Genomic DNA, 26,853 nt, shown 5'->3' on the forward strand with positions numbered 1-26,853 from the left:
CAGGTAGCAGATTTTAAGTTGAACAAGACGAAAACTAAGGTCTTAGAGAAAAATCTAACTGAGATCGAGAGAGATAAGTTTCAGAAGGAGACAGGATTAACACTGTAAGAAAGTGAAATATTTAGGGGTTAATATGACCGCAAAGAACGTGAATTTATTTAAGGATAATTATGAAAAATGTTGGACTGAAGTGAAAAAGGACTTAGAAATATGGTCAAATTTGAAGTTATCGTTGTTAGGTTGAATTGCTGTGATAGAAGTTTCTGTTTCAAACATTGCAAAATTTGGACAAAATGGACTGTTTCAAGAAGTGGCAGAGAGATATCTCTAGATTTGTCTGGCAGGGCAAGAAGCCTCGTATAAAATTTAAGATATTAACTGATGCTAAAGAAAGAGGTGGATTTGCCCTGCCAGACATTAAACTTTATTACGAATCAGCCACTTTTTGTTGGCTGAGAGAATGGATGCTTCTTGAAAATACTGACGTGTTGGATTTGGAAGGTTTCAACAATGTATTTGGTTGGCATGCATATCTGTGGTATGACAAGGTTAAAGCACATAAGCCGTTTAAAAACCATATTGTCAGGAAAGCACTGTTTAATGTCAGGATAAGATACAAAGACCTGTTAGAAAATAAAACCCCGAGATGTCTGTCACCAATGGAAGCAAAGGCTCAGAAAAAACTCAATATGGAAGCTAAATGGCCGAAGTATTGGGAAATTCTGGAGCAAGAGGGAGATAGACTAAAACTGCAGAGCTTTGAGAAATTAAAAAACAGAGTGCGAGACTGGCTCCATTATTATCAAATAATTGAGGCATATAATTTGGACAAAAAATTAGGCTTCCAGGTGGAAAAATCAAAATTGGAAACAGAATTGTTAGATCCCAAAGTAAAGAATCTGTCAAGAATGTATAACTTGCTGTTGAAATGGAATACTCAGGATGAAACGGTGAAATCTGCTATGATCAAATGGGCACAAGATGTTGGACATAACATTATGATGGCTGACTGGGAACAGTTATGGACCACAGGTATGAAGTTTACGGCATGTAATGCCTTAAGAGAGAATTTAATGAAAATGATCTATAGGTGGTACATGACCCCAGTCAAGCTTGCAAAAATCTATCATTTGCCCGATAATAAATGTTGGAAATGTAAGGAGACTGAAGGTACATTCTTTCACCTTTGGTGGACATGCCCAAGGATTAAGAACTTCTGGGAGATGATTTATAATGAAATGAAAAAGGTATTTAAATACACTTTCCTGAAGAAACCAGAGGCCTTTCTCCTGGGCTTAGTCGGCCAATTGGTGCCAAAGAAGGACAGAATTTTCTTTATGTATGCTACAACAGCAGCAAGAATACTTATCGCAAAGCATTGGAAGACACAAGATCTACCCACCCTGGAAGAATGGCAGATGAAGGTGATGGACTATATGGAATTGGCGGAAATGACTGGCAGAATCCAAGACCAGGGAGAAGAGTCGGTGGAAGAAGATTGGAAAAAAATTTAAAGTATATTTACAGAAATATTGTAAAATTAATGAATGCTAGAAAGATGCTGGAATGAAGTTACATGGTTTTAGCAGAAATGTTATAAAGAACTAAGTAAAAATGGATTGTTAATGGGCCAAAGTGTAAAATTTAAGGTCAGATTGTGTTAAGATAAATTATAGAACAAAAATTGAGAAAGATGGAAAGGATTTGCTGAAACAGCTAATTGAATTAGAATACAAAAAAGGGAGGTGTGAGGAGGTCGATGAAACAAGCAAATGAAAGACAAAGATATGGAAATATTGGATGTGTTTTTAAATGTTTTTGTCTTTAAATGTTTTTGTTTTTCTTATTGTTTTGTTGTATTGTTTTTTATTTTGCTTTTGCTTTTTGAAGTATTGCAACTTTTTCTTTTTTCTGTAACTGTTAAACTTTTAATAAATATCATTTAAAAAAAAAATGGAGTACCCTTCTGAGAAAAACCCCACCCCACCCTCCCACGATATACAAGGGTCTGGTGACATCTGTGTCAGTGTATCTGAAGAAGTGTGCATGCACACCAAAGCTTATGCCTAGAACAAACCTAGTTGGTCTCTAAGGTGCTACGGGACTATTTTTAATTTTTTATTTCAAGTGCGTCAGACCAACACGGCTACCTACCTGCATCTAGATGTCATGGGGTGTTGGTAAAATAATGAAATAACTTTATTATGTTTAATATAAAACATATAAGAATTGAGCTACAGTAAAATTGAAAATAGGGAACATGATAAAATGGAAGTTACAATAAGTTTTGAAATAAGTTAACAAATTGCTGATGCTTTATAAGACAGAGAACGCAGGGTTCGGAGGATGTGGGGAAGTCCTATAGAATAGATGGAAAAAGAATATGGAAACTTGTTATTTATACCCTATCTTCTTATAACCACTCTTTATTCTTTTTTCTGTATTTTTAAAAAAGCAATAAAAAATGTTTTAAAAAAAAAATAGATGTCATGGGGTGTTGGGGAGCAGTAGTTCCTTTGGTGGGGGACATGTCCTGCACCTCCTGGGGTCATTTCCCCACCCTTCATGCCCACCCTGCACTCAGCTCTCACCTGTGGCTTCCAGAAGCTGTCAGCATGCAACAGGGGTTCAAGGAACGGCTTCAACCGGCCGGCTAAACCAGGTGAGGAAAGCTGATGGGTCTCAAATCCTTGGGGGGCTGGGGAATTCTGCTGCACCTGAAGTCAAGCCCTGGTGGATGGAGAGGAGGAGAACAACCGTGAATCCCACAGTCCAGAAGGCAGATTCTGCCCGTGCGGAAGAGGAACGTGAAGGGCAGAGGGGGCACGTCCACCTGGAGGCTTGTTATCTAGTCCCAGGGTTACTCTGACATTGAATTATATATGAATTACAGTATTGAAATGCTCCTGCTCCCACTTCCTATTCTGATATTACTCTGTTTGTCTGTTTCTTACTTGAGTGCTGTTTTGGTTTGCTAAGTCAGGGTTTTACTATGAGTTACATTGTTGCTATTTTTTGGGTCCTGTCATGCTTATCTGTCTTCAGTAATAAATTTCTCAGCTGAATTACATTTTTCCTGACCCTGTGTTTTTTCCTACTCTGTTAACTATACATTGATCATTATGGAGGAGCAAGATCTGCTACCTAAAGCCCTCATCAGCCTCGGCCCTGTGGACCTGAAGGAGCATCTCCACCCTCATCGCTCAGTCCGGACAGGGAGGTCCGCCTCCGAGGGTCTTCTGCTGGTTCCCTTGCTGTTAGAAGTGAAGTTCCAGGGAACCAGGCAGAGGGCCTCCTGCCCCATGGAATGCCCTCCCTTCCGAGGGCAAGGAAACAGGCAACCATCTGATATTTAGAAGACAGCTGCATCAGGAGGTTTGTAATGCTTGATGTTTTACTGTCTTGTATATGTACTGTAGGGACGCGGGTGGCGTTGTGGGTTAAACCCCAGAGCTTAGGACTTGCCAATCAGAAGGTCAGCAGTTCGAATCCCTGCGACAGGGTGAGCTCCCGTTGCTCGGTCCCTGCTCCGGCCAACCTAGCAGTTCAAAAGCACATCAAAGAGCAAGTAGATAAATAGGTACTGCTCCGGCGGGAAGGTAAACGGCGTTTCGGTGTGCTGCTCTGGTTCGCCAGAAGCAGCTTAGTCATGCTGGCCTCATGACCCGGAAGCTGTATGCCGGCTCCCTCGTCCAATAAAGCGAGATGAGTGCCACAACCCCAGAGTCGGCCACGACTGGACCTAATGGTCAGGGGTCCCTTTACCTTTACCTATATGTACTGTAAGCTGCCCAGAGTGGCTTGGGGAAGATACTAATAGTATAACATCTAGAGTGGTACCTCGGGTTACAGGCGCTTCAGGTTACAGACTCTGCTAACCCAGAAATAGTACCTTGGGTTAAGAACTTTGCTTCAGGATGAGGACAGAAATCCTGCGGCGGCAGCAGCAGGCCCCATTAGCTAAAGCAGTGCTTCAGGTTAAGAACAGTTTCAGATTAAGAACGGAGCTGCAGAATGAATTCAGTTCTTAACCCGAGGTACCACTGCACTATTATTATCATCTTGTGATTTTTTGTAGTTATTTTGGAATTTTTACTGCAATATCAGCTCATGAAATGTTATGGGTGGAGAAAATCACAGGGTTGCTGTAAACTATAATCCCACCCACGAACTCTCATTCACATACAGTCTGTAAATTTGGGAAGGTCACACACCTCACCTGTGCTAATACTGGCAGTCTTTGGCCTGCACAGGGACACCCTGTGTGTAGAGCCTCCAGCCCCAGGCACTGTCTATCATGAAAAGGGGTCCTTTGACTGGGAAGATTCATGCAGTCGCTGTCATCCAGGGGCGCCGACTTATAAAAAATATTGGGGGGGCCCATACCGGGGTCCTGCCCCGGGAAGTTTTCTAAATTTTAGATGAAAATTAGTGAGTTTTAAAGTTTTTTTAAAGTATTTTAGAGTCATATGATCAACATTAGAACCCCGAAAACTCGACTCTCTATAACTCCACACTCCGGGAAACTCGACAAGCCTGAAACACTTTTTGGCTTTGAAAAAAGAAACAAAACATAAACACGCACGGTATTTTCGTAAAAAGCTAATTTAATTTACAGTAACAATTATGCTTATAGACTATTACAGAGCAGTGAATATATAGCTCTGAAAAGACTGAAATGATATTTAAATAAATCCTAAACTATCATTAAAAGAATAAAACATAAAATATTGCTGTCGCACAGTAATAGCACTTTGATTAATAAGTGAAATAGCTAATTTAAGCTTACATTGAATAAGGCTGAGGGTTCATTAAATAAAAATAATATCTCAAAGTTAATGCTTTAATACAGTTAATAAAGTTAATACAGTATGCCTAATACTGTATGTAAATAACGGGCTTTAATTGGGTCTTACACCCTAAAAATATTTAAGTATTTGAAAATAACTAATACAGTACTATAGTAATATAGAAATACAGTACTAAACTAGTACTAATATTTCGAAACTGAAAATTTAACATTCTGTATGTATTTAATTCTCTATTTTATAAAGATTTTTAATATCTGACAGTGAGTTTGGAGTAGCCCAATGCAAAAATCCTGAGGATCCATGTGGATCCGTGCTTTGTAACCACGTTTTTGCACCACTGTGACCCTAGGCAACAGTGGGTGCGTGATTTTTTTGGTGCAAGATGTAGCCATGGACATGCTATGTGATCTGATGGTGAATTTGGGGTGACCCAATGCAAAAATCCTGAGGATCCATGTGGATCCGTGCTTTGTAACCACGTTTTTGCACCACTGTGACCCTAGGCAACAGTGGGTGCGTGATTTTTTTGTGTGCAAGATGTAGCCATGGACATGCTATGTGATCTGATGGTGAATTTGGGGTGACCCAATGCAAAAATCCTGAGGATCCATGTGGATCCGTGCTTTGTAACCACGTTTTTGCACCATTGTGGCCCCAGGCCACAGTCGGTGCGTGATTTTTTTGGTGCAGGCTGTAGCCATGGACATGCTATGTTATCTGATGGTGAATTTGGGGTGACCCAGTGCAAAGATCCTGTGGATCCATGCTTTGTAACCACGTTTTTGCACCATTGCAGCCCCAGGCAACAGTGGGTGCGTGATTTTTTTGGTACAGACTGTAGCCATGGACATGTAATGTGATCTGATGGTGAATTTGGAGTGACTCAATGCAAAAATCCTGAGGATGCTTTTGAGGTGCAACTTCTGTATCAACCCTGAGAGTCATTCCATGGACTCTGCACCCCCGTTTCTGATGACAGGTGTACATTATCCTCATCCTCAATGATACGGAAGGGGGGGGCATGTCTTCTTCACCTTCTTCTTCGCTACAATATATCAATTTATTTCCAATTGTCAATGTCAAAAGGGACTAAAATCTATAAAATTCATAGAAAATCAACGTGCCAGTTTGCTCAATTTCTCTAGGACTCCATCACACACACCCCTGTCCAGTATAATCCCTCAAGCAAGGTGTTAAGACCCTAATCCTCTCAAATCGCTCTGATCAGCCTTTCCTCCAGACAATGTCAGGTGGCAGACTATGCATATTTGGGACCATTGTTTTCTCACCCCCAGGAATTGTTTATCTGTGCATATCTCCAGCTCTGCATATTCCCCCCTCCCTCCTCCATATGTTAATCTGTGTAACCCAACCTCCCTTTAATATATTCATGATGTAATCTGTGTAACCAAACCTCTCTTTAATGTATTCATGACGTGTTTTACACTGTATTCTGGGACATGGAGGGAGTTTCAAAAACTCATGTCACCCCTTTCTCACTGTTCAATCTCGCCTTGAACCTGTTGCGCAATAAACTTGGATCTTCTGCTGCTTGCTCCTGTCTACGGCTGAGCTCATTTTCCTCTGCAGGGACCCACGGACTTAGTCCGATGAGCTGGGTGGCAGAGCAGCCTCGCACCCAGATTTTAGCCGTAACAGTTGGCGCCCGAACGTGGGGCATGCGGTTCTCCCGCGTTGCTCACCGGGGGCCCCGAAATCTTCAGCCGGCACCAGGCCATTTTGCCTGGGAAGATCCTTTGGACCCCCGGCCATCTTCCGGGCGGTAATCAAAAGCCCCAGGAGTTCAGCCGGGGAGCAAAGAGGGATCCAGCCGGCTTATTCATCAATCCCGGGATCATCATAGAAGACGCGTGAGTATAAGGAAAAGGAAAAATCCAGTGCACTGGTGGGAAAGGGGTGGAAATCTCCTGGCAACTGAATTCTCTGCCCTCCTCTCTATCGCTCCTTCTCGCCTGTCTCTTGGTCCAGTTGGTGAGAGAGACCGTGGACTGCTGCTCGACCCGAAAGGGGGGTTCTGAGCTCTATCTCTTTCTCTAAAAACCCTCCAGCCAGCCGCACCAATTGGGAGCCCGAAAGTAAGACGGAGAGACCCGACTTGAAAGACAGCCGACTCTCCGCAACGGGTATCCCATTTGAAAGCAAGGGGTTGGAGTTCTTTTTCCGAACTTCCCGAGCGTCCTTGCTAGGGGGCAGGAAGTAGTCTTGCTTTCTATCCAATCCCATCCGCACTGGTCGGTGCCACGTATCACGTGTATTGTGCGTGAGCCCGCTTCCAAAAGCAAGGGGGATTTTCAGTTCGAAATTCTATCCAGGGATCACCCGATCTGGCACCGCACGGCGCGGGCGTTCAGTAGGGCCCCTTTTCCTGAGGTTGTGACGATAGGTAGGAGGTTGCCAGGAGGGATAGCCCATGAGGAATTGGGCGGGATCGGCAGAGTGGAAAAGGACCCCAGGTTATTAAATAGGAAATAGGAAAGAATAGAGAAAGGAACTGAGGGGGTAGAGCTCGTTAAACTGTTAGGAAATTGCCAAGCAACAAGGAAAAGGAAAACGCTAAATAGCCCCCTGTACAAGTTACCCAAATCCTAATCAACCCCTCTGTTTCTCCCTTCTCTATCCCAGACTCCCCCCCCAAAAAAAGAAAAAACAAAAAAGCAACAACAACAACGCATGCATATATAAAGGGGTACCCAGTCAACTAAGCATTGTGAGCCCTGCCAGTTTGGTTAACTGGTGGTGTTTGAAGAGGCAAGGAGGCTCTTAAAACCATGTGGGACCTTCCTACTAATTTCACTTAATGAAGCTAAAGGGAGCGGCCCAACTCCTTGCAATAACCAACTAAAGGATGAGAGTATATATGTTTACATGTTGTCTGTTATGTGTTGTCAGGACTGCCTCTAGGTCCCAGCTCACAGAGGACCAACGCCCGGTGGATGTAATGTACAAAAGTCTTTATTGAAGTTTAGTTTCCATTTCAAAGCTCTGGGCGTGCCGCCCCACGTCTTGACTCTAGACCGGCTAAGTCCCCTCTGACTCACTGCTCCTCCCACACCAGTTTAAGGTCCTAGCCCGGCTCCACCTCCTGCGCTGTTCTTTCCTTCGCTGGGTCCTTCTGCCCTCTGGGGTTTCCTCCTTCCTGGACGCCTCTGACGCTGAGCCCCCTGAGTCCTGCCCTTCCTTCCGGCGGGCTTTAGGACCTGGCTCCCTTCCCGGGCTCCCTGCTGTGCCGCTCGCCTGTACATTTGAACTTGGCGCGCGCACCCAGCCGGTAACCTTCCTCCTGACCGTTTCCCCGCTTCCCGATGTGGGCGTGGCCAAACCTGACTCCTCTCCTCCCGCTGGTGGTGAGGACACTGGTCCCGATTCCTGGGACTCCCCCTCCCCACTGCGCTCTGGTGGGGAAGCTGGTCCTGACTTCCAACTGCTGCTCAGGGACTCCCCGCTAGCCCCTTCCTCCTGGGGCTTCCCCCCTGGAACCCCCCTCGCTCTGGCCACTGGCGCTCCCTTCTGTGAGTCCTCCGATTCGCTGGAGAGGCTTGTGGAGTAACTCTTTCCACTGTCACTGCCTCCACCCCCCTCGGACTCCTCCTCCTCACTCTCCATTTGCTCCCCCTCCTGTGTCTCTCCTTCTGAACCCCTGACATGTGTGTTGTGTGTTAATACATACATGAGAATATGTGTGTTTACATGTCTGTTATGGGTGTTGTCTGTTCCTTCTGTCTCTGACAGACTGCCTTTCTTAAGCGCGCATAGTTTAAACTGCAAGCTTGCTTCAAAATTTTAAATCTAAGGAAGCCATGCTGGACCTTATCAGTCTTAAATAAGACCAAATGAGAATGAAGGGTGCAAATGTTTACCCCACCTCTTGCTTTGCCGCAACTTTTCAGATTGTGAGTCTACAGTCTATTTTGGAATGTGAATGTTTCTAATGTGAACTAGATGTTTCTGCTGCAAAAGCGTAGTTCAGCACAACTGCTCTCTCAAGCTAAAATGCAGTGTATTTATTTCATGAAGCACATAAAAGGTAGAAGCTTTGATAGACAACAATTATCTATCTATAGAGTCCAGTCCTGATACCAGTCTCTAAGATCAACCAGGGTTTCCTGGCTTCTTAGTGGAAAATACCTCCCCCACTTGTTTCTGTCTCTTTCAGGTTCCCCCCCCCCCCCGTCTTACTTCTGTGCCAAGTGAATTTACTCCTGAGTAAGCTTCCTTCAACAAGGGAAGGGGGCACATTCTTTGCTAAAAGTACCCGACATCTCACCTTCCTATGTATCGGTATTTAAAAATCGTAGTTAGGTGTACCATTCCTATGCAAATTCAGAGACATTAATCAAATCCAGGACTGGTTCTATTATTTGAGTGGGTATATCAACTGAAATAACCCTATGCTTATAAAATATTCTCTCCCAGATTCTCTTCCTATCTTATCTTAGGAAAACTGTTCTTCCTTTAGAGAGTTCAGTATAAAGCTGGGTACTTTTGTTTCCCTCTTCCTTAGTACATGATAGGAGCATTGATTGTGCTCTCTTCCCCAATAGTGCCTGTGTACATAAGTATGTGTGTGTAGTACAAATCTTGCTGTGAAATCTTGCTGTGAGCCCTATATTTTGGAGGGTTGGACTAAATGACCCCAGGGTCCCTTTCGACTCTCCCAATTTGTGGCTGTGTGGAAGGACATGTGTCTGCAAGCATTGCAAGGTAATTCTTAAATTCTGGTGTGGTGATGGAGTTGAAATTCAGCCTAGCTTTGCTCTTTAGTTTTAAAAGGTGAGAGGTGAAGCTGTGATGTTTTGAAGCACAACTGGTAATATCAAGCATTTGAGTGATTACAGTGTTTATCATTTTGTCTACTATTTAAAAATCAGACTTCAAAGTCAATTCAAAGTTTAAACACATACAAATACATATGGGCCTTGACCAATCCTGTAAATAAAGGGGCAGGAAAAATTTTGTCTGCAAATGGTAAGGCCGAAATAACTTAAAATGTTAAAAAAATATCCTATGAATTCTGACTCTCTGGCCATTTCCCCCATATATAAGGGCGTGGCATTGTTCCGCGAATGGCCAGAGGGATATTAGCCCTTTCCTGTACATAAAGGAAGCAGTCGCTTTGCTTGGGCTGAAATTGCTAGCTTTTGTTGGTGAATACTTCAATTGCTGAGTTTCTCTTTTTTTGTTTTAAATCTAACCCTCTTTTAAAATCTACTCCTTACCCTTCCCTTATTCAAATTCTAATTTTGCCAAAAGATGCAACATTTCAATAGTATAAAAGGTTTGCTGAGACATGAACTCCACACATGCACAGAGACTAGATCAGCTTAAAAAAAAAGATAGGAAAAGAAGAGAGAGAGAGAGAGAGAGAGGAAGGAGGGGGAACTGTAGGGGGGGGAGGAGGAGGTTTATGTAAAACTTGGAACTATTGAGAGAAATCACCCTTAATGTGTCCCAAGTTTGAAATCTTAACATGCCAAATTCTTTTCACAGGTAAATATCAAAGCATTCCACCCCTCAATAGGATTTAAGTCACAGACTTTGTGTGCATTTTAGGAACAGCATTTCCTGACAGGCTTCTCACATGAAATAATTTTCCCTTTTAACAGGATATGTGAACCCCGATAACAAACTTTTTCCTCCCACAACAACTTTCTTTCTGTTCTGTGAAATCCCTGCTGTATTAGTGACTTCCATCTCTTTGTGGCTTTGACACTTTTAAAGTTACAAATAATCTGTTTCCATTTATTTAATCCGTTTTTCCATGATGTCTATGAAATTAATCGAAGCATAACCAAACATTGTTTGTGGAATGGTATTTGTTTACCTTTTGCCTGAGCATTTCTTATTAATTCTGTCATTTAGGCTAGTTCAAGGTACTTGCACAACTTTAAATTGCCATTAAGTCATTTTCCAGTATTTTGCTATTAACATTCTAGCCGATGTTGTCACATCAAGAAACACTCTTTTATTTTCATTGTTACTTCAGATTTCTTAAAATTCTGTGTCTTAGCATTTATTTATTTTGGTTCCTCATAGGTCATATTGTGTGTGTGTGTGTGTGTGTGTGTGTGTTATTATTATTTTAACTGTGTCTTTTAAGTCCACCCTGCCCTTACAGGATATCACTTCTACAAGTGTGTTACTACAGATCCAATGAAAAGCTTCGCCACCACAACAGAAGACACCAAAGTTTTCAAAGTGGCCACAGCTATCTCTTTCAAAGGATATAGACTGCCGGGGGAGTGGGGCTGACGAAGGGGGGGTGGAGTTGAATTACAAGGACATTTTCTGACTTTTGAACCTCAAGATACATACATAAAATATCCCAATTGTCTCAAGATATGCAACTGATATTTAAGTAGTTTGTTTGTATTATGTGTTATTATGTAGGAATGTTGAAATGTGTCTGACAGTGTGTCATTTCCACAAATGGGGGGGCTATTTTTGTGGCTATTTTTGTGTGTAAGTGTTTTATGTCTAATGTCTTATTCCTTACACCCCAGTGGAGGATCCTCATACATTTTATGCCTTTTAACAGATCAGGCTATTATGTAGTCCAATGTTTAGACTTAGATAAATTTATAACCATATTTCGTTGTTTAACCTGGCACTCTGCCAACTTCCCTACCCATTTTAAAAATGTGCTAAAACTCACTTTACCAAGGAGAAGCTTCTAAGATACATGAAGGTGGATATGCTTTGGTTTAGCAGGAATGATCCCTTATACAGTTAAATTGACTTATTTCGACAAGTGCCCTTTTTAAGAATGGTTTTCTTTTAACAGATTGGTTTGAAGAGTTGAGAACCATGGGGAAAGATAAATTCAAATTGGACTCAGTTTGAATTGGGCAAGTGTATCCAGGCTGCAATTAGCTTTTGGTCCTTAAAGTGCAAGTGAGCAACTTCCCATGACTGCAAGACCTGAGCCTACAATAATAAAACCCCATAGGAAGACCAAGGCAATGACATTTCCCTCAGGACGTGTCCAAACCTGTGGCAGCTGTGGTGAGTGCCAGGCAACATGGTTAATATGAAAGCCCTAAGTGGATTCACCAGGGATTGCCACTACTGTGAGACCACAGAAGAGCTACCTTGACACCTGAGAACACAAAAATGGCGGGGAACAAAGCAAACTGCAGTTTTTTTCAGTCAGTAGTGGACCTTCCTGCTAAATGTAAAGCATAGACCACTATTGAACAAAATACAACAGGTGTCCTTTTATGCTATATCCTATATCCAGCTATCTGCACTACTATACTTGCAAATGGCCTTAAGAGGCACAATTTGCAAGTCCCTTTCAGGTTTGCATAAACCCACACATCTGGTACGGTAGATACCAAGTTATTAGTTAGCGCATATCTATAACATGCATGAACATTGTATTGGTCACTGTTGCTCCCTCCTTTGCTGCTCTGCTCAACCCACCTCCTTTTCCATTAGGGCCTATTCCCACTCACACGGCACCCCTACCTTCACCGAGATTTAGGGTGCGGAGAAAAGATTTGCAAGTTCTTACAGAACTTTAATGCAAATCTATCTCCGAATGGGGGACTGATATGGAAGGGGGGGCATGTCTTCTTCACCTTCTTCTTCGCTACAATATATCAATTTATTTCCAATTGTCAATGTCAAAAGGGACTAAAATCTATAAAATTCATAGAAAATCAACGTGCCAGTTTGCTCAATTTCTCTAGGACTCCATCACACCTCCCCTGTCCAGCATAATCCCTCCAGCAAGGTGTTAAGACCCTAATCCTGTCAAATGGCTCTGATCAGCCTTTCCTCCAGGCAATGTCAGGTGGCAGACTATGCATATTTGGGACCATTGTTTCCTCATCCCCAGGAAGTGTTTATCTGTGCATATCTCCAGCTCTGCATATTCCCCCCTCCCTCCTCCATATGTTAATCTGTGTAACCCAACCTCTCTTTAATGTATTCATGATGTAATCTGTGTAACCAAACCTCTCTTTAATGTATTCATGACGTGTTTTGCACTGTATTCTGGGACATGGAGGGAGTTTCAAAAACTCATGTCACCCCTTTCTCACTGTTCAATCTCACCTTGAACCTGTTGCGCAATAAACTTGGATCTTCCGCAGTTTGCTCCTGAATCCGGCTGAGCTCATTTTCCTCCGCAGGGACCCACGGACTTAGTCCGATGAGCTGGGTGGCAGAGCAGCCTCGCACCCAGATTTTAGCCGTAACACTCAAGAAAGGACAATTAAAGATGGAAGCCTGAGAGAGAGGAAAAGGCTTCTGGCTGCTTCCTGGGTGGGATTGCGGAAACCAAGAGCCGCTTCTGAGAAGGCCTCCCCCCTCCCCTCTTCCTCTCGGGATTTCCTCTCCTCTCCGGGGGACCAGTGGGTGGACTGGGCAGAATGGCTGCGTCTGGACAGGGCAGGGGCTTATGGAGCGGGAAGAGGATGGAGATTGCAGGAAGGAAGGGGTGGGGGGACTGGACCCCCCACTTTCCAGGGATCCCTCTCTGGTCGCCTTGAAGGGGGGGCATTCCTGGGCGGGAGGGAGAAGCCAAGGCGCCCCCCAGACTATCTCCCCTCCCCCAGTGCTGCCCTTCCCTGCCCCGGGAATGCTCCCCCCTACTTCCCCGACCCCCTTCCTCTCTCCCGGAGTCTCCCCTGCACCCAGACGCCCCCTTCACTCATCCCTCGCTGTGCGCCCCCCATCTCTCCCACCCTATTGCCCCCCTCTAGACGAGCCGGGGAGGGACAGGAGGGTCTCTATCCAGGCGCATCCCGCCTCCCTTAACCCTTTCTGGCCCGCTTCTCCGCGCCCCAGGGAGTCCTCGTGGGTGGGCGCCCCATCTCCGCCCCTTCGCAGCACGCGTGCAGGATCCAGGCCCCCCGGAAGGCGCTTGGCGGAGCTGGCGGGGGTCTCCTGCAACACCCTCGCCCTGCGCGCCCCATCTCTCCATCCTAGGGCCCCCCGAACAGGAGCAAGGGAGGGACTGGGGGTCTCTATCCAGGCGTCTCTCGCGCCCCTTAACCCTTTCATGGGCCGCTTTTCTCCGCGCAGAGCCAGGGGAGACGGGTGAGGGGTCTGCCCTGCGAGGAAAGCTCCCTTCGCAGCACGCGTGCCGGGATCCAGGCCCCAAGGAAGGCGCTTGGGGGAGCTGGCGGGGGTCTCCTGCAACAGGAGCAAGGGAGGGACAGGGGGTCTCTATCCAGGCGTCTCTCGCGCCCCTTAACCGTTTCATGGGCCGCTTTTCTCCGCGCAGAGCCAGGGGAGACGGGTGAGGGGTCCGCCCTGCGAGGAAAGCCCCCTTGGCAGCACGCGTGCCGGGATCCAGGCCCCACGGAAGGCGCTTGGGGGAGCTGGAGGGGTCTCTGGGTCCTCTTCTCCCCTCTCGGCCCCCCGCTGCCCCTTTACCTCTTTCTCCTCGCTCCCGATTCTCCTTTCCTGCAACATCCACGGGGGGGGGGTCCCCTGCCTCCTCCCTCCCCTTTCCGAAAGCGCCCCCCCAGAGCTACGGGGCAGAGCAGCAATTCGGAGTGGAAGCTCCACTTCCGGGAGAAGCAGGCAGGGTGGGAGGGGGCTCACCCCATTCCTTCAGCAGAAACCGGATTGGAGGAGGAGGAGCAATGTATTGGGGGTGTGATTTGGGATTGTGTGGGCGGGATGAGAGAAGGATGTGCCGGGAGGGGAGGGAAAGTGTTGAGCGGGTGGGGGGGAGGAGGAGAGGAAATCCCCCCTCCGTCTTCCTTCTGGGGATCAGGAGAGGGGGGAGGGGCTGTTCCCGACAATCCAACAGCGAAGTCACAAAATGAGTTCTGCATGGAAATCAATCAGACTCCGAGTTCGTGTTTTGGCAGCATGACAGGTCTGTCTGTCCGTCGGGATCCCTGAGGATTCCTGCTCCCTGCCTTTTCCGGGCCAGCCGGAGAGATCACTGGAAAGGGAGGATTTCTTGACTCCAGAATCCATCACCGCAGACCCCTTTCATTCAGGCCTAGAGATCTGCTCATTGGACCAGTCTGCTTGGATCATGTGGATCACCAATGGATCATATGGATCATCCATGATGTCATACCCGTCTCACGGGGGGGGGGGGGCCTCAGGAAGAATCTCCTGCCACGTGACTGGGGGAGTCTGGGGGCTGACGGGGGTCAGACAGGGCTGCTGTTTTGCTCTCCTTACTCTTTCAGCTCAGGTTTTACTGAAATCGGAGGATTCATTGAGGAAACGGGGCTACGTTGCAAAGAGGCAAATGTGTATACTTTGTAACCACCCAGTGAGTTGTGTTGCAAAGGCCATTTGCAGAAAGGCTCCTATTGTATCACCTGCGGCTACATGCCGGAGTTTGGGTCTTTTTGCAGAAATGTGTCTGTGTAAATGCACTTATCCCCGTGGATTCATAATGGCAAGACATTAAATCCCATGAGATGTGCAAACTGGCTGCTCTTGGAAGCACCACTCTGCAGCCCTGCCTGATGCATGCTTACTTAGGAGTAACCCCTACGCGGTTCAAAGGGATTTGCCGTTCCATCTGATGCACGCTTACTCAGAAGTAAGTCCCCATAGTCGCCTTTGGCTGGACTTGACCAGGGGTCCTTTACCTTGGGTAACAGGGGCCAGCCCCAGCCCCTGCTGGCTGGTCACATCTTCCACGCCAAGAAACTGGGCAGAGCCTTTAGGAGCCTCTGGCTGAACCCGCTGCTCTTCTCCCTGGCACCGCCATCTCCACGCAGGTGCCCCCTAGGCAGATTGGCCTGCAGTTCCCCTCAGTGCCAGCCAGCACGATGCCTGCACTCAGAAAAGCTGGAGGGCACTGGCTGAAGTCTGGGAGCCCTCGGTGCCAATGCGCAGCTGCTTTGCTTTTCCTTAGCCTTGCGGACATCAACACAGCACCCTACAGGGGGGTGGTCTCTTGTTCAGATGCCCTCCCTGGGGAAGAGTCGGTGGCCACAGTGAAGTGTGCCAGGAGGGGCCATTCAGAGGGCAGTACAGCACAGCCAGTGGGGAGAGTGCCTTCCTTGGGTGGGGTGGGGGGAGCTTGGATGGCCCCCTGCTGTGATGCTTAGCTGAGATTCCTGCTATGTTGGGGGTTCAACTAGATGACTCAGGAGGGCCCTCCCTACTTTACAGTTAGAAGCCCCTGCACTGCCCACTCCACACCACCCAGATGGGACTCTCTTGTCCAACCCCACATGGCCATTCCTCTGTCTGGATGGGGAGGGGGAGATAAGGTTCGCCAGCACTGCAGCCCCTAACTTCCCCTCCTCACGTTTCAAGCTGGGGCAGAGATGCAGATGCTCCAGGGTCTGGGCTGGCCACAGGCACCCATGGGTGAGGATGTTGAGCCTTTCTTTGGGAGGGGGGGTGTTACAGAAAAATCTAGGTGTGAGGCTGCTCAGTCCCCCAGCTCGTGGGGCTGACCCTGCGGGTCCCTGCGGAATAAAGGGAGGAGTCCAGGCAACCGGAGCAAATAAAGAGAGATTGCAAGGAGAGAGATTGCAAGGAGCTCCAAAGGGACTTCTCCAAACGGGATGAATGGGCCGAAAATACAGTTCATTGTCAATGAGATTAAAGTGATGCCTGTTGGGACAAAAAAACCCTACGCCCATTAATATAATGTACAGGCTCATGGGTCTGAACTGGCTTTCTGTGTGTGCTCTGGGAGACCAGGGGAGAGGGGAGCTGGTCGCAGCAGGAGGGGGAGTCTCCCTGGATGCTTCAGCAGCCGGCCTCCTCTGATGGTCTCCTGGCCCCCTCCTCTCCCCTCTCTGAGCCTAAACTGCTCTCTGCCCCAGCCTCTTCCCGCTCACCAAACCCTGTTTCCTCCTCAGCTTGCAACACCTCCCCTCCCATTCTGCTCCCTTTCCTCCCTCTTTCTGCTCACTGCCATCCCCCCACCAGTCCCCAGGATCTAAGCCTTCTTCCCTTGTAGCTCCCCCCCCTGCACCCAGCTGTTCCATGACAGCAAAAGCAGAAACAACAGTAAAATCAATATGATAGCAGTATGAACTGTGGTCCTCTGGTAGGAAAAATCCCTAGCAGCATGACTGAATAAAAACTTCTGGGACTATGGAAAAATACTACCTTCCCCAAACCCCAGAAAAAGCAAGAGCTCTGGGGTTGCCCCATGGGGTTCAAGAGTGAAGATGGGCCCATCAGGAGACTTCCCTGGTCCCTGCAGCCCCTCCGTTCCCCTCTTGCAATTAGGCTTGGGGGGAAATCACCCATTAACTTACAGTATTATCGGTTTTCTTCAGAATGCTTAGGAGGCAGGGATGAAGTTTGGGTGAAGAAGCAATGTTTGGAGATCATGCGGTGGGGGGATGACAGAGTTTGGTGCAAAAATTGTCTTGCATGCTTGAGTAGAGCAACTCCAGGGCATGGGCCAAGTAGCAGCAGGGTAGGGGCCACGTGTAGAGCAAGTCCCACACTGAGGTCAAAAACACACACAGAGGCAGCAGGACTTCTTCAGGAATAGTTTACTGAGCTTTCAAAGCATACAGTTCTCACTGGGTCCCCAGTGAGGCACAAAACGTAGCTCCTGAGAGCAAATCCAGTTTCAGCAATAGAAAAATACAGCACACAGGACATCCAAGTCAGGCACACAAACCGGCAGAAGGGGAAGACACAAGATTTACCCACTCTGGAAGAATGGCAGATGAAGGTGATGGACTATATGGAATTGGTGGAAATGAGTTGCAGAATCCGAGACCAGGGAGAAGAGTCGGTGGAAGAAGATTGGAAGAAATTTAAAGACTATTTACAGAAATACTGCAAAATTAATGAATGTTAGAATGATGTCAGAATGAAGTTAAGTGGTTTTAGCAGCAATGTTATAAAGGTGTATGTAAAAATGGATTGTTAATAGGTGAGAATCCAAAGTTATAATATATTAAGTTAAAGGATTAAGATAAAAACAAAGAGGGAAAGGAATTGCTGAATTAACCAATTGAACTGGAATACAAAAAAGGGAGGTGAGAGGAGGTCAGGGAAGCAAGGAAATGAAATGTAAGGTACGGAAAGATTGATTTGTTTTGAAGTGTTTTTTATTTCTTTCCTGTATTTTGTATTTTCTCTCTTTTTTATTCTTTCTCTTGTTTCCTTTCTTTTTATCTATGTAATCTTTTGTTTCTGAAACTTCAATAAATATCATTTAAAAAAAAAACCGGCAGAAGGGAGCAAGGGAGGAAAGAGGCTGGAAGGACACAGGGCAATGGAGGTGTGTCTTTCGCTTCCTGTCGTCTGGGAGAGAGGTCAGCAACTCGGCATCTGCAGGGGCTTCACGAAGAAAAGCTTTCTGCCGGCTGCTTCCAGGCAAATGAGCATCCCAGAAAAACACACTGTGATCTGTGGTGTGTTGCCATATCCATTGTTTTTGGAAGGTTATCACAATGTGGTCTAGAAACCGGTATAGGATGAGATTAATAGATCGCCCAGCCCTAATCCTCACTCACCACCAGAAATCCAGATTCACCAAGTCCCCCTCACTATCAAAAGGTTCCTTACATCTAAAATTATACTCACTAGTGTGAGACATTACCTTCATAATTTCATTACTATACAGATTTACATATAAACACCAGAACTTCAAATACATGACATGCTTTTAAAATGGATTTTCTGCTGAGTTCATTGCTGTGAACAAAAGAGTGGACTCTGAAAGGTACATGTCCCACACTCCATACATCTCAATGGGTTCTCCCCTCTGAGTCCTTAGATGTTCCTCAAACACTCCCTTATAACTAAAGCCCTTTCTGCAATCTTTCCCTTTAAACAGCTTCTCCTCTTTGAGGGTTGATGGGTTTGTAGGGTGTCAAGTGTTAAAGTTCTTCCTGTCCGTGAGTCTGTGGATGTCGGGCTTCCACTAGGACTGAACCTCTGTCCACTTGACATTTATAGGGTTTCTCTCATGTGGGAGTTTGTTGATGTAAATCAAGGGTTCCACTCGGACTGAAGCTCCTTCCAAACTCCATACATTTAAATGATTTCTCCCCTGTGTGAGTCAGATGATGTCTTCTAAGGCTTGCATTGAAACTGAAGCTCTTTGTATTGATGGAAGAGATTCATAAAGACCAAGCGGGCTTTCTCCCGGGAAGACACTTGTCTGATAATTTGAGGAACATAATTGATATTTTGGAAAAACTAGAAGTGAATATAAACACTAAAGCAGTTCTGATATTTGTGGATGCGGAGGAAGCTTTTGACAATATCTCTTGGAGTTTCATGAAGAAGAACCTACAGGGGATGGGGGTAGGCCAAGGTTTTGAAAATGGTATAGGTGCAATATACTCTGAACAAAAGGCTAAATTAATTGTAAATAATGTGGTGAGGGAAGAATTTAAGTTAAAGGAAAATAAGTAATAGAAAATGGGTGTGTTTTTAACTGTTTTTATTTTGTATTTTTCCTTTTCTTTTTCATTTTTACGGTATTATTTCAAAAATCTTAATAAATATTATATATATATAAAAAGAAAAGAAACTGAAGCTCTTTCCGCATTCCATGCATTCTTATGGTTTCTCCCCTGTGTGTGTGTCCGTTGATGTATATTGAGGTGTCCACTCTTAATGAAGCTCTTTCCACATTCCATACATTTAAATGTTTTCTCCCCTGTGTGAATCCGTTGATGTGTTTTAAGGTTTCCATTTCGACTGAAGCTCTTTCCGCACTCCATGCATTTAAATGGTTTCACCCTTTATGAGTCCGTTGATGTTTTCTAAGGTCTCCATTCTGACTGAAGCTCTTTCCGCACTCAATGCATTTAAATGGTTTTCCCCCTGTGTGAGCCAGTTGATGTCTTCTAAGGCTTGCATTGAAACGGAAGCTCTTTCCACATTCCATGCATTAAATGGATTCTCCCCTTTGTGAGTCTGCTGGTGTAATTTAAGGTCTCCTTTTTGACTGAAGCTCTTCCCGCATGCCATACATTCATATGGTTTTCCCCTGCCTGTGTGAGTCCGTTGATGTGATCTAAGGCCTGCATCGAAACTGAAGCTCTTTCCACACTCCATACATTTATATGGTTTCTCCCCTGTGTGAATCCGTTGATGTGTTTTAAGGTATCCATTTTGACTGAAGCTCTTTCCGCACTCAATGCATTTAAATGGTTTTTCCCCTTTGTGAGTCCGTTGATGTCTTCTAAGGTTTCCATTATCACTAAAGCTCTTTCCACACTCCATACATTTATATGGTTTCTCCCCTGTATGAGTCCGTTGATGCATATTGCGGTGCCCACTCTGAATGAAGCTCTTTCCACAATCCATACATTTATATGGTTTTTCACCAGTGTGAGTCCGTTGATGTTTTCTAAGGTTTCCATTTTCACTAAAGCTCTTTCCACACTCCATACATTTATATGGTCTCTCCCCTGTGTGAGTCCGTTGATGTTTTCTAAGGTATCCACTATCACTAAAGCTCTTTCCGCACTCCCTACATTTAAAAGATTTCTCCACTGTATGCGTCCGTTGATGCGTATTGCGTTTTCCAATCTGACTGAAGCTCTTTCCACACTCCATACATTTATATGGTTTTTCACCCGTGTGATTCCGTTGATGTATTCTAAATTTATCACTCTGACTGAAGCTCTTTCCACACTCCATGCACTTAAATGGTTTCTCCCCTGTGTGAGTCTGGTGATGTTTATTGAGGTGTCCACTCTGACTGAAGCTCTTTCCACACTCCATACATTTATATGGTTTTTCACCCGTGTGAGTCTGTTGATGTGAACTTAAGTGTCCACTCCGATAGAAGCTTTTTCCACACTCCATACATTGAAATGGTTTCTCCCCTGTGTGAATCCATTTATGATTTCTAAGGCTTCCACTGTGACTGAAGCCCTTTCCGCACTCCATGCATTTAAATGGTTTCTCCCCTGTGTGAGTCCGTTGATGTTTTCTAAGGTCTCCACTATCACTAAAGCTCTTTCCGCACTGTATACATTTATATGGTTTCTCCCCTGTGTGAGTCCGTAGATGTGCACTTAAGTGTCCACTCTGACGGAAGCTTTTCCTGCACTCCATGCATTTATATGGTTTTTCACCAGTGTGACTTCGCTGGTGTAATTTAAGTTCTGCATTCTGCCTGAAGCTCTTCCCACACTCCATGCATTTAAAAGGTTTTTCACCCGTGTGAATCCGTAGATGTGAACTTAACAGTCCACTCCGACAGAAGCTTTTTCCACACTCCATACATTGAAATGGTTTCTCCCCTGTGTGAATCCATTGATGTTTTCTAAGGCTTCCATTTTCACTAAAGCTCTTTCCGCACTCGATACATTTATATGGTTTCTCCCCTGTGTGAATCCGTTGATGTTTTCTAAGGTCTCCACTCTGACTGAAGCTCTTTCCGCACTCCAAACATTTATATGGTTTATCCCCTGTGTGAATCCATTGATGTTTTCTAAGGTCTCCACTATCACTCAAGCTTTTCCCGCACTCCATGCATTTAAATGGTTTTTCCCCTGTGTGAGTCCGCTGATGTATATTGAGGAATCCTCGCTGACTGAAGTTCTTCCACACTCCCTGCATTGTAATCCTTTCTTGTCCATGTAAATCCGCTGATGTGTTCTAAGTTTTCCACTATCAGCGAAACTTTTCCCACACTCCATACCTTTAAATGGTTTCTCCTCTCGGAGTCATTGATGTGAGCTATGTGTCCTCATTCAATGAAGCATATCCCACATTTCACACATTTTAATTTCTATTCCTCATGAAACGAAAGGTGCCCCATTCCTTGGAATTCTGAATGTCTTCTCCATCACCTTCTTCAGAGTGGGAGGAAAGGAAATCCTGTTTGGGTTTCAAGGAAGAGAACAAAGGGAAAGAGAGCACATCAAGCTCCATTAGCCCCTTCTCTTATTTCAACATCTCCTACATTCCCCCGCCTCCTACCCATGTTCCCAAATTTTTGGAAATGAAAAAGCAATGTCATCAAATGATAGTAATGCATCACCACCTTTCATGATCCTCAATCATCGTTAATAAAGCAGCATGATCTTGGAATACAGCCTTTTCAAATCAATTGTTTCCTCACAGGAAAGGCAGCTGCTCTCTGTCCGTGAACAGGCCCTCTCTTTCTCTGGTCCATCGTTCCTTTGGACATTCCCCATCCTCTGCATCATAATCCTCCATCCACCTAGATCTTCATGAATCACCTGCACAGTCTCATTGGCCACAAGATGTCCATGTGGACCATTTTGGGAGGCCCAGTTCTACATCTCTTCCAGGGACTGTGGTCTGGGTCAATCAGAGAACTAGTGACAAGGCTTGGTGCTTGGCGCCAGCTGAATGGGTGCTCAGGGAATCTCCTGTTCTTGGAGATGGACCTCTGTCTACATGCCTCACATTGCAGGGAGAGAGCAGGAGAAGCAGAAGAAAAGCAGCTGGCACATCGGAATCCCAGACCCCCACTGTTCCTTAAAATCATGATGGGCTGCCTGATCTCGAGCCCATCCTAAAGTGACACTGAAAAAGCTGCATATGAAAGGCAAATGGATAACTGTACTAGTGAAAACTTCAACCTTGAATATGTAGTGTTGAATGATTGATGGCCTGAAGTTGTGTTATTTCTAGAGACATGAATTCATTCCGCTTCTGTCTCAAATATAGCTATTATATGATGTCATGAGGTGTCATGGGAGCGGTAGTACCTTTGGTGGTCCCCACCCTGCACTCAGCTCTCACCTGTGCCTTCCAGAAGCTGTCAGGATGAATCAGGGGCCACAATCCCAGGAATGGCTTCAACCGGCCGGCAAAACCAGGTGAGGATAGCTGATGGGTCTCAAATCCTTGGGGGGCTGGGCAATTCTGCTGCACCTGAAGTCAAGCCCTGGTGGATGGAGAGGAGGAGAAGAACAGTGAATCCCACAGTCTAGAAGGCAGATTCTGCCCGTGCGGAAGAGGAAAGTGAAGGGCAGATGGGATCGTCAACCGGGGAAGGAAGCCCATCGAGAAGGAAAACTCTGGTCCTAAACCTTCACTGCCTCTTGAGTTGTCTTCAGGAGAAGAAAAGGCTATGGAGGGAAACCCACACAAATCCAGAGGGGAGTCTCTAAGACGGTTGGATGGTGTCCTGCACACCTTCTTCATTCAACTCCTGCAGCCAAGCTGGTGCCAAACATACTGCTCTGCTTTCCTTGGGACCATATAAGCAAGGCTGAGAAGGGGGTCTGGTTGTCTAGGCAGCCCAGGACCCCCAAACCCACTGCCCAGGCTGGCAGTGCTACAAACACAGCAGTTTCAAGTGGGGAGATGGGCTCAGACCTGTGTATCAAAGTCTCTCCAATGTGGAACAAGGAAAAGAAGAAGTGCTGTTTACATCACACGTCCCTGTAAAAGTATTTGAAGAGACAAAGTATCCAGTGGCCCCTTGAAAGCTAATACAGTGGTACCTCGGGTTACATACGCTTCAGGTTATAGATTCCTCCGCTAACCCCGAAATAGTACCTCGAGTTAAGAACTTTGCTTCAGGGTGAGAACAGAAATCGTGCTCCGGCGGCACGGTGGCAGCGGGAGGCCCCATTAGTTAAAAGTGGTGCTTCAGGTTAAGTACAGTTTCAGGTTAAGAATGGACCTCCGGAATGAATTAAGTACTTAACCCGAGGTACCACTGTAGAAGTCTTGTGGCGGAAGCTTTTGGGGGTGCAGGACCAGGAAAGCTCCTGCCACCCTGATCCTTCCAATGGGGATTCCGGCCTCATCATGGGACTTGAACTGCCCTGGCTGATTATCTCCAGTGGGATAGATATTGAGAGGAAAGCTCTTTCCTGGTTCTGCTGGGTTCCCCTCCTTCCTCCTGGGCCGTGTCCAGAAAGTGGGGTTGGGGAATGAGTGTTCAGCCCACTGGGTGCTCACTTATGGGGTGCCTCAGGGCTCCATCCTCTCCCCCATGCTGTTTAATATCTATATGAAGCTACTGGAAGAGATCATCAGGGGGTTTGGGTTGGGTGTTCACCAGTATGTGAATGATGCCCAGCTCTTCCTCTCTTTTAAATCAGAACCAGTGAAGGTGGTGAATGCCCTATGTTGGTGCCTGGAGGTGGTTTGAGGATGGATGGTGGCTAACAGATTGAGCTTGAATCCTGACAAGACAGAAGTACTGTTTTGGGGGAGGACAAGGGGCAGGCGAGTATGGGGGACTCCGTGGTCATGAATGGGGTAACTGTGGCTCTAAAGGGCCAGGGGCAGAGCCGGGGGGTCATTTTGGATTCCCAGCTGTCCATGGAGGCGCAGGTCAGTTCTGTGTCCAGGACAGCTGTTTGCCAGCTCCATCTGGTATGCAGGATGAGACCCAACCAGTCTGCAGACTGTCTGGCCAGAGTGGTGCATGCTCTGGTTATCTCCTGCTTGGAGTACTGCCATGTGCTCCTTGAAGGTGACTTGAAAATGGCAGCTAATCCAAAATGTGGCAGCTGGACTAGTAACTGGGAGCAGCCGCCGAGACCACATAACACGGGTCCTAAAGGGTCTTCATGGCCTCCCAGTGCATTTCCAACCATAATCTAAACCAGGGGTCTGCAACCTTTAAGACAAAAAGAGCCACTTGGACCCGTTTCCGAAGAAAAAAAAACACCTGGGAGCCGCAAAACTCATCATTATAAAAATAACTTTTTTGTCACTTTGTTATTATTTCTTTGTTTGACCCCTCAGAATTACTCCTCCTCATAGAAATAAACGTTAAATTAACAAGTTACCTTTGTGTGTGTGTGTGTTCTTCACTCCCCTTCAAAACAGTGACCAGCGTACATGTCCCCTTTCAATGCAGTGACCAGCGTACATGCCCCTTACAATGTAGCGGGCGGGCGGGAAGGTGACGTCGGGACGGTGCATGACTAACGCACGCACTGCCCCCATGCGACGTCACAGCCAGTACAGCGCCCGCCACAGTGGGGAGTGTCGGGGCACACAATGCGCCTCCTCCCCTCGCTAGTATCCGCCCCGGAGCCACGGCAAAGGTGTAAAAGAGCCACATGCGGCTCCGGAGCCGCGGGTTGCAGACCCCTGATCTAAACTGTTGGTGCTGACTTTTAAAGTGTCATGGCTGCATTTTTCAGGCAAAGAAAAGTGTTGGTCTGATGTACAGAGATCATTCCTGGTTTATTGCTTCAAGAAGGTTCTGGTGGTTTTGCTCTGTGTGATTCAAAGCTGAAGTTTTCTCTAGTTGGAACATTTTAGCTGATCAGGGACTTTCCTTTCTGTTGAGAGCAGGTGGTGGGATCAGTTGTAATGAGATTATGCTGAACTTTCCTTGATTTTGGGAACTAGAAGAAGCTGGTTTAAACTGGAGTGAGCCAGGCTTGTTATCCAGTCCCAGGGTTACCCCCCCCACACTTTCCAGGGATCCCTCTCTGGTCGCCTTGAAAGGGGGGGGGGCATTCCTGGGCGGGAGGGAGAAACCAAGGCCCCTCCGGATAGCCCCAGGGGGCGCCATGATGGTGACGCCCCCCTCCCCAAGGACTGGTCTTCCTCTCCCCCCCCCACCAATGCTTCGCTTCCTTGTCCTGAAGGTGCCCCTCCCTCCTCTCCCCGCCCTTGGGTCCCTCCCTCTCTTGTCCCAGAGGCCCCCTTTGCCCGGCTCACCCCTCGCCGTGCGCCCCCCATCTCTCCGTCCCTATTGCCCCCCAAAGATGAGCCAGGGAGGGACAGGGGGGTCTCTATCCAGGCGCCTCCCGCACCCCTTAACCCTTTCCTGCCCCCCAGGGTGTCCTCGTGGGTGGGCGCTCCATCTCCGCCCCTTCGCAGCATGCGTGCCGGGATCCAGGCCCCACGGAAGGCGCTTGGGGGAGCTGGCGGGGTCTCTGGGTCCTTTTCTCCAGCCTCTCCCCCCCCCCGCGACCCCTTTACCTCTTTGTCCTCGCTCCCGATTCTGCTTTCCTGCAACATCCACGAGGGGGGGTCCCCTGCCTTCTCCCTCCTCTTTCCGACAGCAGAAATCCGGAGTGGAAGCTCCACTTGCGGGAGAAGCAGGCAGGGTGGGAGGGGGCTCACCCCCCCATTCCTTCAGCGGAAGCCGGATTGGAGGAGGAGGAAGGAGGGGTGGGACGTTTGGGGGCAGGATCTGGTGTTGTGGGGGGGTGAGAGGAGGATGTGTCGGGAGGGGAGGGAAAGGATTGGGGGGGGGAGGAAGGTTTTCCCCCTCCCCTTTTCCTTTAGTTAGTGGATCAGGAGAGCGGGGGAGGGGCTGATCCCGGAGATCCAGCTGCAAAGAGGGGTCTCCCCCCCACAAGTGCAACATCCTCCCCACCCCACCCCACGAGCCTAGATCCCTCCGTGTTTCAGGTCTTGGCGCTGTTCAAAGCAGGAACGGGGGGGGGCAGCTAAACGACTCCCCCCCAATCCCAGCTCCCCACCCCAGCCTCTGACTCAGGCCAGGACAAGGACCCTGGACACAGGCCCCGTCCAGGCACAACAGCCAAGAGGCTCAGCAAAGCAGCCGATACAATGGGAGCCAGAAGCGGATTCCAAAATCTGAGGGATCCCTTGGACCAGAAACAAGGAGACCAGCCAGGAAGAGCAGAGCAAAAGAGCAGCCAGTAGGTCTTGATGGAAGACTGTCGCCACAGGACTCCCACCTGCCACCAGGGGGAACAAGATGGAAGCCCCCAACAACAGAAGACCCCAACTTTTATTAGCTCCGAATCCCCCATGCTACAACCCAAGACTACATCATTGACACATCACACAGAGGAGGGGTTGAGGGAGGAGTTGTGGTGGTAACCTGAGTGTCTTGTCCAGAGCCAGTGGGGTGTAGTGGTTAAGAGCGGTAGTCTCGTAATCTGGGGAACCGGGTTCGCGTCTCCGCTCCTCCGCCTGCAGCTGCTGGGTGACCTTGGGCCAGTCACACTTCTCTGAAGTCTCTCAGCCCCCCTCACCTCACAGAGCGTTTGTTGTGGGGCAGGAAGGGAAAGGAGAATATTAGCTGAATGAAAGCTTCGGTCTCCGGCTGCGCTCCTTTTCCTCCGCAGGGACCTGCAGATTCAGTCCGAGGAGCTGGGTGGCAGACCAGCCTCACACCTAGATTTTCCGTAACAATGCCTTATATAGATAATAAATGTTC

The 26,853-nt window shown here is 47.0% G+C and overlaps 3 protein-coding genes across 8 annotated transcripts in view; all 3 read right to left on the bottom strand.

The window, feature by feature from the left end:
• The window catches only part of LOC310826018 (uncharacterized protein), an 88,414-nt gene extending 74,007 nt beyond the window's left edge, over positions 1 to 14,407 (bottom strand). Inside the window, exons 1-2 of the mRNA XM_083700436.1 lie at positions 14,217 to 14,407; positions 4,220 to 4,316 (exon numbers count right to left, since the gene is read on the bottom strand). The gene's annotated coding sequence lies outside the window, so the exon portion shown is untranslated. The remainder of the gene's footprint in view (positions 1 to 4,219; positions 4,317 to 14,216) is intronic.
• The window catches only part of LOC310826044 (uncharacterized protein), a 160,119-nt gene extending 134,323 nt beyond the window's left edge, over positions 1 to 25,796 (bottom strand). For all 4 annotated transcript variants that reach the window (XM_083700521.1, XM_083700517.1, XM_083700515.1 and 1 more), the window contains exon 1: positions 25,785 to 25,796. The gene's annotated coding sequence lies outside the window, so the exon portion shown is untranslated. The remainder of the gene's footprint in view (positions 1 to 25,784) is intronic.
• Positions 19,177 to 26,853, bottom strand: part of LOC310826030 (uncharacterized protein) — a 121,037-nt gene continuing 113,360 nt past the window's right edge. For 2 of the 3 annotated variants that reach the window (XM_083700487.1, XM_083700489.1), the window contains 3 exons: positions 22,482 to 22,626; positions 20,840 to 21,587; positions 19,177 to 20,755 (listed from right to left, as the gene is read on the bottom strand). In XM_083700487.1, the coding sequence (XP_083556613.1) occupies positions 19,479 to 20,755; positions 20,840 to 21,326 (1,764 nt within the window). In that variant the 5' untranslated portion in view covers positions 21,327 to 21,587; positions 22,482 to 22,626 and the 3' untranslated portion in view covers positions 19,177 to 19,478. Of the gene's footprint in view, positions 20,756 to 20,839; positions 21,588 to 22,481; positions 22,627 to 25,640; positions 25,725 to 26,853 lie in introns of those variants that run through there. The other variant, XM_083700488.1, reaches the window with a different exon arrangement.

The sequence above is a fragment of the Podarcis gaigeae genome (assembly GCF_964106915.1).
Source record: "Podarcis gaigeae genome assembly, chromosome: 10".
NCBI lineage: Eukaryota > Metazoa > Chordata > Lepidosauria > Squamata > Lacertidae > Podarcis > Podarcis gaigeae.